Here is a 13,793-nt window from a genome sequence, read left to right as displayed (position 1 = left end):
GTGTCTTTATCGCTACAACAACAATAACAAGAGAGCTAAGTGAGGTAAATCCTGGTGCTTAAATGGGGTTCTCCGTTTGATCCAAAACTTTAGATACGCTCAGTATATGTGAGGTCTTTTCAATCTAACTTAACCCTATACGGTCCCTTCGTTCTAGCATAAGCAACTATATGCATATGTATTAGGCCGGGTCGATTTGTGGGGAAGCAAAAAAATCGCCCATTGCTCTGTGAAAATCATATTCTAGGGATCAAAATAAGAAACTTTGCCGAAGGAACCATACCTCTAAAACGAATTCTGGTGTCCCCCAATTTGGGTCGAACTTTTGAGTAGGGGCAAATTTTGAGAAATCCCACTTTGACCCATTTAGAGTGCTCCAATCGAGTCCAAATGTATGAACGACCCTCACTAACTTTGGAGGCCCGACCCACCGATGCCAGTGGCACATCCCCTGGAACCCCCCTGGGGGTTCACCATACAAACATTTCAAAAAATCGCCGGTTTTGCACTTTACATGAAAAAATCTGCTAAATGACTATGTTTTTTCTTTATTTTTATTTATTTATTTATAATAATATTTATTATTTATTTATAATAATATCTATTTTTTCTCTTAAGAAATTTATTTAGTCAGAACATATATAAATGAAAAAATTAATTTAAGTGAGTTATAGAAAAGAAACTAAAAAAAAGAGATTTACAAGGTATAATCGAAACAGCTGTCGCCTTGTCCGTCCTGATGTCACGTTGTTTAAATTTTTCCCAAATTATTAAATAAATTTAAAAAAATTATTGTTTGAAGTCTTTTACTTTCAAGTCTGGGCAATTTCGCACGGCTCTCTAATGTCGTCGCCATAACAGCCTCTACATTTTCCGGTATAACCCGTTTGGAAACGCTAGCTAGCAATTGAACATGTCGTTCCGTTCCTTTTATGTGTGATGGAATTTTTGGATCATTAAACGGTGGATCATCTTGATTTAAATATTCTTTCAATGTATCGTACGGAATGCTTCGCGTGAATGGTGGTTCAAATGCGATACTTATATCATTCAAATTGATCATTTCCGTATAACTTGTGCAATTAAAGTTTATATCTGGTTTTTTTTATAAACTCAAAGTTCCGTTGGCTCGTCAACATCGGTTCGATAGCGTAGAAAAATGGTTGACAATTATAATAAATGAGTGATAGCAATAACTTACCGGAAGAGTTTCACAAGTTTCGATTTGACGGCTCAGTTTTCCGGTTGCCGATCTTGGTCCAGTGCTGGTTGATTTATCCAAAGCTTCAAACAAATGCCGAAACGGAAGTTCGTTGAAGTGTAGAAGGCAAACGAACCAATGCAATGGTCTTTTTAACAGCAATTCGAATCGTCGTATAATTCCACCGTGTGGGCCAGTGTTTGTTGACTCACCGTCAGTGCATATTCCAATTAATGCATCCAGTGATATATTTATATCGTTGAAAAACCCATTTAATTTGGTTCTGTTGTATTCAGCGGTTTCATCTTCCAGTCTTACGTAACCAATCAATTCAGAATTGGGTTCTCTCAAAATAACAAGATGAGGTTGCGTATGTTGAATCATCGGGATCTTGGTATGTTGGCATTGATGACATAGACGTTGCTCCTTGCTCTTCAGTTTCCATCATAAAAGCATCCATTGTTAGTCTTCTCTGATTATGTTGATCGTGCATGAACTCTTTGAGGCGTTCGAGAACCCAGCCGCATGCACATGAAGCTGCCTTCAAATCGCATTTACATGTTCCAATGTAAAAAATTGTTTCCAGAGATTTTACATACTCTGTAAATTGTTGGGTGTTGTTTCTTCTCTTGATTTGCTCATTATACTTGTCAAGCAATTTATTCAATTTATTAAATACACTTTTTTTCAGCATTATTTCCATACCAAGTTTTTCTCAAATTCCAATCAACTTATCTTGTACTTGAATAGTGAATGATTTATGGGAAAATTTTTTTGTTCTGTTTTAGCACGTTCGCTTAAGTAAAAAAAATTATCTCAAGATATCCAGATGGGTTGGTAAATTAAGATCAGTTAAATCAGTAGACACACCAAAAACAGTAACATCATGCTTGGGTATATGACTCATTGGGTTTTCGATAGTTGTTGATGTAGTTGCTTCATCTAGCGGTGTAGAGGATGGTGGATTCATTGTAAACTTTTTGATTTGGAATGGTCACTTCACTTATTATTTTTTTTGAAATATTTTTTTATCTGAAATTAGCACTTCACACTTTGAATTCTTCACAACGACTTAATGCTATCACAAAAATTGTTGCGTTATATATGGTCTACGAGACGAGGTAATAAGAATGAAATGGTAATTTCAATTCTACCTGTACAATTGTGTCACAGTGATACCTTCATTTTTTAAAACAGTTGAATAAAAAACCCACACAACTATGTTTACGACATGCAAATGCATCACAGTGATGCCTTGGTTTTAAAAGGGTTGTAAAAACGCTAATTTCTAATAATTTTTTTAAATTTCTTTTCTATTACTAAGTTAACTTCATTTTTTCATTTACATATGTTCTGACTAAATAAATTTCAAAAGAGAAAAATAAACTCCAAAAAGAAAAAACATAGGCATTTCGCTGATTTTTTCATGTAAAGTGCAAAACCGGCGATTTTTTGAAATGTTTGTATGGTGAACCCCCAGGGGGTTCCAGGGGGTGTGCCACTGGCATCGGTGGGTCGGGCCTCCAAAGTTAGTGGGGGTCGGTCATACATTTGGACTCGATTGGAGCACTCCAAATGGGTCAAAGTGGGATTTTTCAAAATTTGCCCCTACCCAAAAGTTCGACCCAAATTGGGGGACACCAGAATTCGTTTTAGAGGTATGATTCCTTCGGCAAAGTTTCTTATTTTGATCCCTAGAATACGAATTTCACAGAGCAATGAGCGATTTTTGAATCGATATATAATATAATATACATACATATTAGGGCGGGTCGATTTAAAAAACGCTCATTGCTCTGTGAAAATCGTATTCTAGGGAACAAAATAAGAAACTTTGCCGAAGGAACCATACCTCTAAAACGAATTCTGATGTCCCCCCCTTTGGGTCGAACTTTTGGGTAGGGGCAATTTCAATTCTACCTGCTGTATCTTGTGGTGGCTTAAAAAAAAACAACACAAGCAATTTTACGATCTGCAATTGTGTCACTGTGATACCTTCATTTTTTAAAACGGTTGAATAAAAAACCCACACAACTATGTTTACGACATGCAAATGCATCACAGTGATACCCCAGCGGGTAAGGAGGTCAGAATATACCCGCGGTAGGTATGCCTATCGTAAGAGGCGACTAAAATACCAGATTCAAGGGGTGTGTAGCGCAATCCTTCAGGTTGCCAGCGCAATATATAGCTTCTCCAAACCCAATTGTCAACCTCACCTATCCGCGGCGAATCCTGTTTCACTAACAGACGAGGCTTTGGCGACCCCAAGCTCCTCATGGAACTTGGGGGTGGGGAGCGAGGGGATGGCCTGAAGGTTTAATGTGGCCACATAAATCGTTCCCGAGATGGTCGGGCTATCACCTTAATGGTGCTGTGGTACCGGAGCGTACCGGATCTGTATCCGGCAAAGGACCATCACATCGGTAACACTCCCCAAAGCCTTCGGGGAGCAACCTTATCGCTACAACAACAACAACAACAACAACAACATGCCTTGGTTTTAAAAGGGGGTTGTAAAAACGCTAATTTCTAATAATTTTTTTTAATTTCTTTTCTATTACTAAGTTAAATTCATTTTTTCATTTACATATGTTCTGACTAAATAAATTTCTAAAGAGAAAAATAAACTCCAAAGAGAAAAAACATAGGCATTTCAAAGTGGGATTTTTCAAAATTTGCCCCTATGACCCAAAGGGGGGGACATCAGAATTCGTTTTAGAGTTGTGGTTCCTTCGGCAAAGTTTCTTATTTTGATCCCTAGAATATGATTTTCAGAGAGCAATGGGCGATTTTTTTGCCTCCCCACAAATCGACCTGGCCTAATATATATATATGTGACGTCTTAACACAATTGGAGTATCCGTATTAAATGCTATAAAACATGAATGATTACGTAGTCAGAAGATAACAGGTGTTCTTAAATTAAGATGAAGCCTCATGAAAAAAGAATGACATATATGTGCGTAAATGTTATACAGCTATGTAATGTAATGTATGGGATATTGCGTATGGCTCAAATAGGAATTTTACATTAATTCAGCTAATAGTAAATACTGCATACATTAGTGCTTTTATAATATGTAAGTAGCTATATTGATATACACTTGTTGCTGGTCCATACACATTTCTGGGAAATGCTTTGGAGTGCGGACGTGTGTATATCTTACGTTTTTTCTGTTAATTTACTATTCTGAATAAGATTTTTCGTTGAAAAAATGGAAAAAAATGTAGGAAAAAACGGCAGCCTTCACCAAACTGAAGAAATTTAGCATCTAGTAGATATGTTTAGTAAACAAATATATTAAATTTCATAAATTTCACTTACATCATGATAACCGTGAATTTGCTCATTCGCTGCCGCTTCAGCCATATTAAGCTGTAATTAAGTGCTTTATTGTTGTTGATAATACAATAGAAAAGGTAGTTATCACTTATAGATTGTTTTAGTCCTTCGTTTAAGATATATTTTTTTCACATTAACTAATGAATCACAAACATTGATAATTTAATTAAAATTGTTGCTTTACAAATATGGGTAATTCTATACGACAGCTAATACGCCTCCAAAAATATTGAGAGAGGTGTCAAGACGCGTATTGACATCAGTATTAACAATCCGAAACAGGAAAAGAAAAATTGTATCTGTCTGGAGATATTTGCAGTTGAAGTTGGCGATTTTCATGTGGTTGTTGTAATGTTGGGGTGCCCACAAAAAAAATTGTGAACATAAGTGTTTTGCGCGGATATAATTTTGGTCTCCAAACCGGTGTTGGACCCACCCAGGGTAATTTTGTATAAGCGCGGCCGAAGGCCCCCAGTGCAGAAAGGTGTTCTGCGCAAAAATACTGTGGATCCCACCCCCGTTTCGGAGGGACCCGTGGGTAGTTTTTCGTTAATATCTTTTGAACGACTTAAAATTTTTCTTTTCCGGTTTCTGATGTCAAGACGCGTCGTTTGACACCTCTCTCGATATTTTTGGGCGCGTATTAGCAGTGTCATGCTGTCGTATAGAATTACCCAAATATGCATTTGATTATATTTTTCTTTAGTATGTTTACAAAATTTTTTAATAACTAATTTGACAATAATATACGTATGCAAATTTTTAATCACTGCACACACTTCATATTTGTTAACACTTTTGGCGTAGGGAATTGCAGTTAAGCTGAAGATAGTTTCACGTTTTAGATATTAATTTTTAACAATGCAAACGTTTTTAACGTTGCAAATTTCTACGCCCATAGTTAATTAAACATTGCTCATTTGATTTTAATTACTTCGGTTGTGCAAATTAATCTGACAAACTATAGCCGCATACCCACACAAACATATAGTAAATAGAGCTGGATTTCGATTCGATTCTTAATCGATCTTTTTTTTATAAATGTATAATCGATTTTTTTAATCGTTCGATTCTTTAGGCATCGAAGTTTTCATGACGGTCTACTTTACGGAATCTTCAGGAAATACACATTCTGTAATTTTTGTTTTTATAAATTTAGCTTTATTGTGTTGGTGTCTTCGAGAGAAAAGTAAGCAATATATTGAACATGTGTTTATCTATTTTGTGGTATGTTTTTGTGTTCAGTACGAAATTAATAACACAGTTTTAGATTCTAGTAACCCTTCAAAAACGCGGTTACTCTATAAATAATATAAGGAATACCCTTTGGGAGTATAGGACTGCCCCAAATCTAATCTGTATTCATACAAAAAATGTGCTCCAATTAACATTGCGATGTCCTAGGAGAGGAGTAGGTGATCCCACTCTCGCTTTGTTTGTGAGTATTTCATAGAGTACATACGTGAGAGTACTTTCCAAAGTACTTTCACTGTAGTACTCCATGGAGCACCCACAGAGGATCATATAAGTATTAAAGAGGAATTGTGTCGGAAAGAATTATCGAAGTGAATTTAATTTAAAATGAAAGTAAATGAAGAAGGCAATACAACTTTTATATTTTATACTACGAATATTCTTATGTTATTTAGCATTTGCGCGAATAAAGAAACTAATATAATACGCATACGCATAAGTGAATAAAGAAACTAATATAATATGTATACATAAAACCATCGCGCTGTTGCATTTTATCAGAGTTGCCAAAGTAAAATTTTATTATTAGTCATTTGCATGCAACATTTTACTTCTGGCAACTCTGTTCGATCGTCATCGTGTCGTGTTCACTGTCGTTAAAAAACGAGCAAACGTATTGCAAAGGAGTATTGTTGGAGTACTCCAACATGAAGAAAATGGAACACGTAATCCAACAATTTTTGCAGGGAAGCCAATTGAAAGTGACTGAAGAGGAGTTCAATCTTATTATAAGTAATCCAAAGATTCGCAGTTCTTTTGTCTGGAAGTATTTTAGTCAAGTGCAGGGCCATTCTGCGAAATGCAAATCGTACGGAAAAAATGCAAAACAGGTGGAAATACAACCAATTTATTAAATCACTTGAAGCGGTCACATCCAACGTTGATGAAAATGTCTTCATCAACAGCTCTTATTGAATCATTTTTTGAACCTAATAACAACAACATAAGGAAGTCTCAGTCTGTAGATGAGCGAAAAAAAATCAACTAGATTGTTTTGATTGGAATGATTGCGAGGATAACGGATTCAGATCTTTTATACAATGCTTGGATCCTCGGTACGTTTTGCCGTAACGAGTAACATTAAGAAATACACTTTTAACAAATATAAGATCAATACTTTTTATGACATAGATAGCACCAAACACGAAAACGGAAGTGGCAATTATTATGAAATGTCGTCAATTAAATTCCTTATTCCTTTTTATTTTCAATAGGCTAAGAAAATACTTCCATAAAGTTTTTAACTGAAACTGCGCAAACCATGACACAAATTGCCGTATGTTGGCAATTGAAAGTTCCGTATACCTCACTGGTTAAAAAGCTGCAAACGTATACTGAGAACATGTTACATTACGTATGGAATAAATACTTCCATTTTATATGACGCTGAACATAGATCGATGGCGTTAACGAAGCGAGAACATTATACATATTGTAACGAATTTTCTGCAAATCCTCTTATTTGCAATCCTCTGCTAAGTTCGAATCACTAAACTGTTGAATAAATAACTCCAATTTGTAGTAATGCAAAATGGCCTTTATTAAAGTGCTTCACAATAACACTCAACTGTGCAACGAATAGCTTGCTTAATAACCACACTGATTGATAGCTCAATGAAACTCTGCTATTCAAAATAATACTGCTATTGCTCGCTAGATATCGTCTTAATCGGAACTGCTTGACAACTCAAATCAACTGAATTACTTCTTACTCGCTGGCGCCGCTTTTATAGTTTACGCTGCATACTTCTAGGCTCTTCGATTTCCAGAACTTACTAGTTGTTTCGGCTACAAAATCGCCAGCCACAACTACGTGCACAATTTATTGCTCACTCTTGTGACAACTCAGATAAGGTATATGCATGTGTTTGTAGTTTACAGTCTCCCGCACACACATAAGCGTATAAGTAAATTCATCGGTGTGTGACATCTCATCTCTTGCTGCCTTGTATGTAAATGTTGCTCGTCGGAATGTGTACATATGTGTAGACGCAATTATTTATTCGTTTAAGTAGATACATAAAGATTGAATTATTGATGTGAATGTTTGTAGTTTGCGCACATAGGCATGCATCTGTGTGTGACATCTCTCTGGGCTGCCTTATATATGTGTATACTTGATTTAATTATTAACGTAAATACTGCTTGGCATGGCCTTAGCATCGCCTTAGTGATGGGATAATTTAGTGATGCTAATATCCGTGACACTGCCCTCCACCTAAGTCTGATCGTCCCGATCAGACAAATCTCTCGATCTAAACGTTGCTAGCCTTTCCAAATGGACCACCTTCATTTTGGTTCGTGGTTTACCGATGGTTTGTATGCGGTACACTACATCGTTGATCCGTTTTACAACTGTGTATGGGCCTTCCCAATTACACTGCAATTTCGGGGACAAACCTTTTTTACGTTGTGGGTTGTATAACAGCACCAAATCTCCTTCCTGAAAACCTTCTGAATTAATTGCTTTATCATATCTGGCTTTCATCTTGTCACTCATAATCTTTGTTCGTTGCCTTATCAGATCATGTATTTCTCTTAGCTCTTCTTCCAAATCACTAGTGGATTTCCTGACATTTCTCTCCGCATTGGCATCTATCCCAAACTTCAAATCAGCTGGCAGTCTAAGGTCATTGCCAAAAATTACTTTTGCAGGGGTTTGGCCCGTTGTCTCATGCACTGCTGATCGGTAAGCCATCAAGAATAATTGTATGCGGGTATCCCATTCTTTATGGTACTTGTCCACTACTTTCCTTAAGTGCTCCTCCAATGTTCTATTGAATCGTTCTACCATACCATCGGATTGAGGATGCAATGCAGTTGTCCGTGTTTTTCGAATGCCCAATGACTTACACATTTCCTGGAACACAGCTGATTCGAAATTCCTGCCTTGGTCAGAATGTAACTCCATTGGTACACCATACCTTGCAACCCAATTGTTTATAAAAACTTCTGCTACCGTTTCCGCTTCTTGATTTGGGATTGGGTATACCTCTGGCCATTTGCTGAAATAATCCATAACTACCAGTACATATTTGTTTCCGCCGTTGCTAGTAGGAAATGGACCGGCGACATCCATAGCGATCCTTTCAAATGGCGCACCTGAGTTATATTGCTTCATCTGGCCATGACTTCGTGTTCTGGGCCCTTTCGCTCTGCTGCAAACCTCGCAGTTCGCAATCCAATCAGTGACCGACTGACGGCAACCAACCCAATAGAATCTCTGTTTAATCTTCTCGAGCGTCTTCGTGATTCCAAGATGACCTCCGCTTGGACCATTATGCAGCTCGCTGAGCACATCAGGAATCCTCTTTCTGGGAACAACTATCAGTTTATTCTTGTATTTACCATCCTCACTCTCCCATACTCGATGAAGGCAACCGGATATCAATTCCAAACTGTTCCACTGTGCCCAAAATGACTTCGCAATGGGACTCTCTGCTGACATCTCTTCTCTGTTTGGTCTTTCATTTCGTTCGAGCCCTTGCATAACACGTGACAGATCTGCATCTTCTAGCTGGCACTTTCTTAGCTGTTCCTTGTCCCATTCATCTGTACATGTTATAGTCATTAGCCGGACATCTATAATGTCTTCTTTAGCCTCGGCTTTTGAACAGTGCTTGCATTCCAAACTACATGGTCTTCGTGACATTGCATCGGCATTTCCATGGGTACTACCTTTTCGATGCTCAATGGAAAAGTCATAGCTTTGTAGTCGCTCGATCCACCGTGCCAATTGTCCTTCTGGATTACGGAACTGCAGTAGCCATTTTAAAGCTGCGTGATCTGTCCTGACACGGAATCGCTGGCCGTAGAGGTATTTGTGAAAATGTTTAACGCACTCTACCAATGCCAACAGCTCTCTCCGCGTAACGCAGTAGTTCCTCTCTGGTTTTCCAATCGAACGGCTGTAATATGCAACTACCTTCTCCTGTCCATCGACCAGTTGTGATAAAACGCCTCCTATAGCATATCCACTCGCATCTGTATCTAGAATAAATGTTGCTCCTGGAATCGGATATGCTAACATTGGGGCAGTGCACAAACGCTCCTTCAATGTTTGGAAAGCCACTTCTTGCTCCTTCTTCCATTCAAAAGCTTTATTTTTTCTTGTAAGCTCATGGAGGCTATGGGCTACGCTGGAAAAATTTTGTACAAATCGGCGGTAATATGTGCACAGCCCAAGGAAACTTCTTAATTCATGTAGGTTCTGTGGTCTTGGCCAATCCTTTACAGCCTCTATCTTTTCGTTCGCAGTGCAGATGCCCTCTGTCGTTACCTTGTGACCCAAATAATTTACTTCCTTTTTAAACAGCGCACACTTTTTGGGACTTAACTTCAGACCAGCGCCAGCTATTCTTTGGAAAACTTCCTCCAAGTTCTTAAGATGTTCATCGAAATTCTTGCCCAATACGATGATGTCGTCCAGGTACACCAAGCATGTTTTCCAATGTAGTCCTTTCAATACCTGATCCATGAGTCTCTCGAAAGTAGCTGGTGCATTACATAGTCCAAAGGGCATTACTGTAAATTGCCAAAGACCATCTCCGACGCTGAAGGCTGTTTTCTCTTTGTCTTCCTCATTTACCTCCACTTGCCAGTAGCCGCTTTTCAAGTCCAGTGTGGAAAACCATTTCGTACCAGAGAGCGAGTCCAGAGTGTCGTCAATTCTTGGCAATGGGTAGCTATCCTTTTTCGTAACGTCATTCAACTTCCGGTAGTCCACGCAAAACCTCATTTTTCCATCCTTCTTCTTTACAAGTACTACCGGTGAGCTCCAGGGACTAGCTGATGGTTCGATGACGCCGCTGTCGCTCATTTCTTGTATAATTTGACTCACAACTTGCCGCTTCGCCAGTGGAACACTACGTGGAGCTTGACGGATCGGCATCGCATCTCCAGTGTCAATTTGATGTTTCGTTTTTCTCTTCAATTTTTGTTGTCTCCTCGCCATCAAGGTGAAAGGCATACTCTTCCACATTAATTCCTTCTGCTTCCATTGCCTCTCGTAGCCGTGCCTGAAGTTCGATCTTATTGCCGGTTGTATTTAATCCACGGTTCTCCAACTCCTTTTTCAGTTGCTGGATCTTCAATTCACTGAACTTTGCCATGTCCAAGTTGTATTCCCAATCTTCGGAATTTATTCAACAATTCCTCTTCTGACACCAATTGTAACGAATTTTCTGCAAATCCTCTTATTTGCAATCCTCTGCTAAGTTCGAATCACTAAACTGTTGAATAAATAACTCCAATTTGTAGTAATGCAAAATGGCCTTTATTAAAGTGCTTCACAATAACACTCAACTGTGCAACGAATAGCTTGCTTAATAACCACACTGATTGATAGCTCAATGAAACTCTGCTATTCAAAATAATACTGCTATTGCTCGCTAGATATCGTCTTAATCGGAACTGCTTGACAACTCAAATCAACTGAATTACTTCTTACTCGCTGGCGCCGCTTTTATAGTTTACGCTGCATACTTCTAGGCTCTTCGATTTCCAGAACTTACTAGTTGTTTCGGCTACAAAATCGCCAGCCACAACTACGTGCACAATTTATTGCTCACTCTTGTGACAACTCAGATAAGGTATATGCATGTGTTTGTAGTTTACAGTCTCCCGCACACACATAAGCGTATAAGTAAATTCATCGGTGTGTGACATCTCATCTCTTGCTGCCTTGTATGTAAATGTTGCTCGTCGGAATGTGTACATATGTGTAGACGCAATTATTTATTCGTTTAAGTAGATACATAAAGATTGAATTATTGATGTGAATGTTTGTAGTTTGCGCACATAGGCATGCATCTGTGTGTGACATCTCTCTGGGCTGCCTTATATATGTGTATACTTGATTTAATTATTAACGTAAATACTGCTTGGCATGGCCTTAGCATCGCCTTAGTGATGGGATAATTTAGTGATGCTAATATCCGTGACAATATTGTAATAATAAGTATTAAAGAAAAAAGTGTTATGTACCCTTCAAAAAACGCGAGTACTCCATAAATAATGTAAGGAATACTCCTTTGGGAGTATAGGAGTGTTCCAAAACTAATCTGTATTCATACAAAAAATGTGCTCCAATTAACATTGCGATGTCCTAGGAGAGGAGTAGGTGATCCCACTCTCGCTTTGTTTGTGAGTATTCCATAGAGTACATACGTGAGAGTACTTTCCAAAGTACTTTCACTCTACTACTCCATGGAGCACCCACAGAGGATCATATGCCAAAGTACTAAAGAGGAATTGTGTCGGAAAGAATTATCTTACTTACTTACTTAATTGGCGCTTAACCGTCTAAACGGTTATGGCCGTCCTGGTCCTTCCAACGGAGTGGGGGCCGCCCTCTACCTCTGCTTCCATAGGCGGGTTCCGATAGAAACACTTTCTTGGCCGGAGCATCATCTTTCTTTCGCATAACATGGCCTAGCCAGTGCAGCCGCTGCGTTTTAATTCGCTGGACTATGTTGATGTCTGCGTATAGCTCGTACAGCTCATCATTAAATCTTCTTCGGTACTCGTCACCGCCAACGCGTAGAGGTCCATAAATCTTTAGAAGAACTTTTCTCTCGAACACTCCCAAAGCCGCTTCATCTGCTATTGTCATGGTCCATGCTTCTGCCCCATATAGCAGGACGGGCACGATAAGTGACTTGTAGAGTATGATTTTCGTTCGCCGAGAGATGGCTTTACTTTTCAATTGCCTACCTACTCCAAAGTAGCATTTATTGGCAAGATTGATTCTTCGCTGGATTTCAGTGCTGATGTTGTTGCCAGTGTTTATGCTGGTTCCCAAATAAACGAAGTCTTTTACTATTTCGAAATTATGGCTGCCAACAGTAGCGTGGTTGCCAAGGCACGTATACGCTCACTCTTTGCTGGATGACAGCAGGTACTTCGTTTTGTCCTCATTCACCATGAAACCCATCTTTACCGCTCCTTTTTCCAGTTTGGAGTAAGCAGAACTAACAGCGCGGGTGTTTAGGCCGATGATATCGGCGGGGGGACACATATTCCATCATCATCGATTGCGGGATCGGGTTCTTCATCTCTGCGCGGTGAATTGCTGCCTCCATTTAGGAGAGCAGAGAATTATTCCCTCCATAATCTAAGCACTCTCTGAACATCAGTTACAAGGTCGCCGATTTCATTCCTACAGGAGTTTTCCCCGGTTTTAAACCTTCCGTATGTCGCCGTATTTTTTGGTAGAATTTTCGGGCGTTATTCCTGGTGGCTACAGGAGTTTGGAGTAAGCAGAACTAACAGCGCGGGTGTTTAGGCCGATGATATCAATGTCATCAGCATATGCCAGTAATTGCACGCTTTTATAGTATATTGTTCCAGTGCGGTTAAGTTCTGCAGCTAGTATAATTTTCTCCAGCATAAAATTAAAGAAATCGTACGATAGGGGTCACCCTGTCTGAAACCTCGTTTAGTTTCGATCGGCTCGGAGATGTCCTTCCCAATTCTAAGTGAGCTGATAGTGTTGCTCAACGTCATTTTGCACAGCCGTATAAGTTTTGCGGGGAAACCAAATTCAGACATAGGGGCATATAGGCAGCTCCTTTTCGTGGTGTCGAAGACGGCTTTAAAGTCGACGAAGAGGTGATGTGTGTCGATTCTCTTTTCACGGGTTTTTTCCAAGATTTGGCGCATTGTGAAAATCTCGTCGATGGTAGATTTACCAGGTCTGAAGCCGCACTGATAAGGTCCAATCAGCCGGTTCACGGTGGGCTTCAATCTTTCGCACAATACACTTAAAAGGACCTTATATGCGATATTAAGAAGGCTGATTCCACGATAGTTGGTGCATTTTGCAGTATCCCCCTTCTTGTGGACTGGGCAAAGAACACTTAGATTCCAACCGTCGGGCATGCACTCGTCCGCCCATATTTTGCTAAGAAGCTGCTGCATGCGCCTTACCAACTCCTCGCCGCCGTACTTGAATAGCTCCGCAGGCAATACATCAGCGCCCACGGGCTTGTT

The 13,793-nt window shown here is 39.2% G+C and overlaps 1 protein-coding gene across 1 annotated transcript in view; it reads right to left on the bottom strand.

Annotated features, from left to right (window-relative positions):
• The window catches only part of Nedd4 (E3 ubiquitin-protein ligase Nedd4), a 74,792-nt gene extending 69,272 nt beyond the window's left edge, over nucleotides 1–5,520 (bottom strand). The window contains exons 1-2 of the mRNA XM_067789602.1: nucleotides 5,222–5,520; nucleotides 4,530–4,684 (exon numbers count right to left, since the gene is read on the bottom strand). Of these exons, the coding sequence (XP_067645703.1) occupies nucleotides 4,530–4,574 (45 nt within the window). The 5' untranslated portion in view covers nucleotides 4,575–4,684; nucleotides 5,222–5,520. The remainder of the gene's footprint in view (nucleotides 1–4,529; nucleotides 4,685–5,221) is intronic.
• Nucleotides 5,521–13,793: the final 8,273 nt, after the last annotated feature.

Source organism: Eurosta solidaginis, chromosome 5 (genome assembly GCF_040869045.1).
Source record: "Eurosta solidaginis isolate ZX-2024a chromosome 5, ASM4086904v1, whole genome shotgun sequence".
In the NCBI taxonomy this organism is placed as follows: domain Eukaryota; kingdom Metazoa; phylum Arthropoda; class Insecta; order Diptera; family Tephritidae; genus Eurosta; species Eurosta solidaginis.
This window is presented reverse-complemented; position numbering and strand designations above follow the sequence as displayed.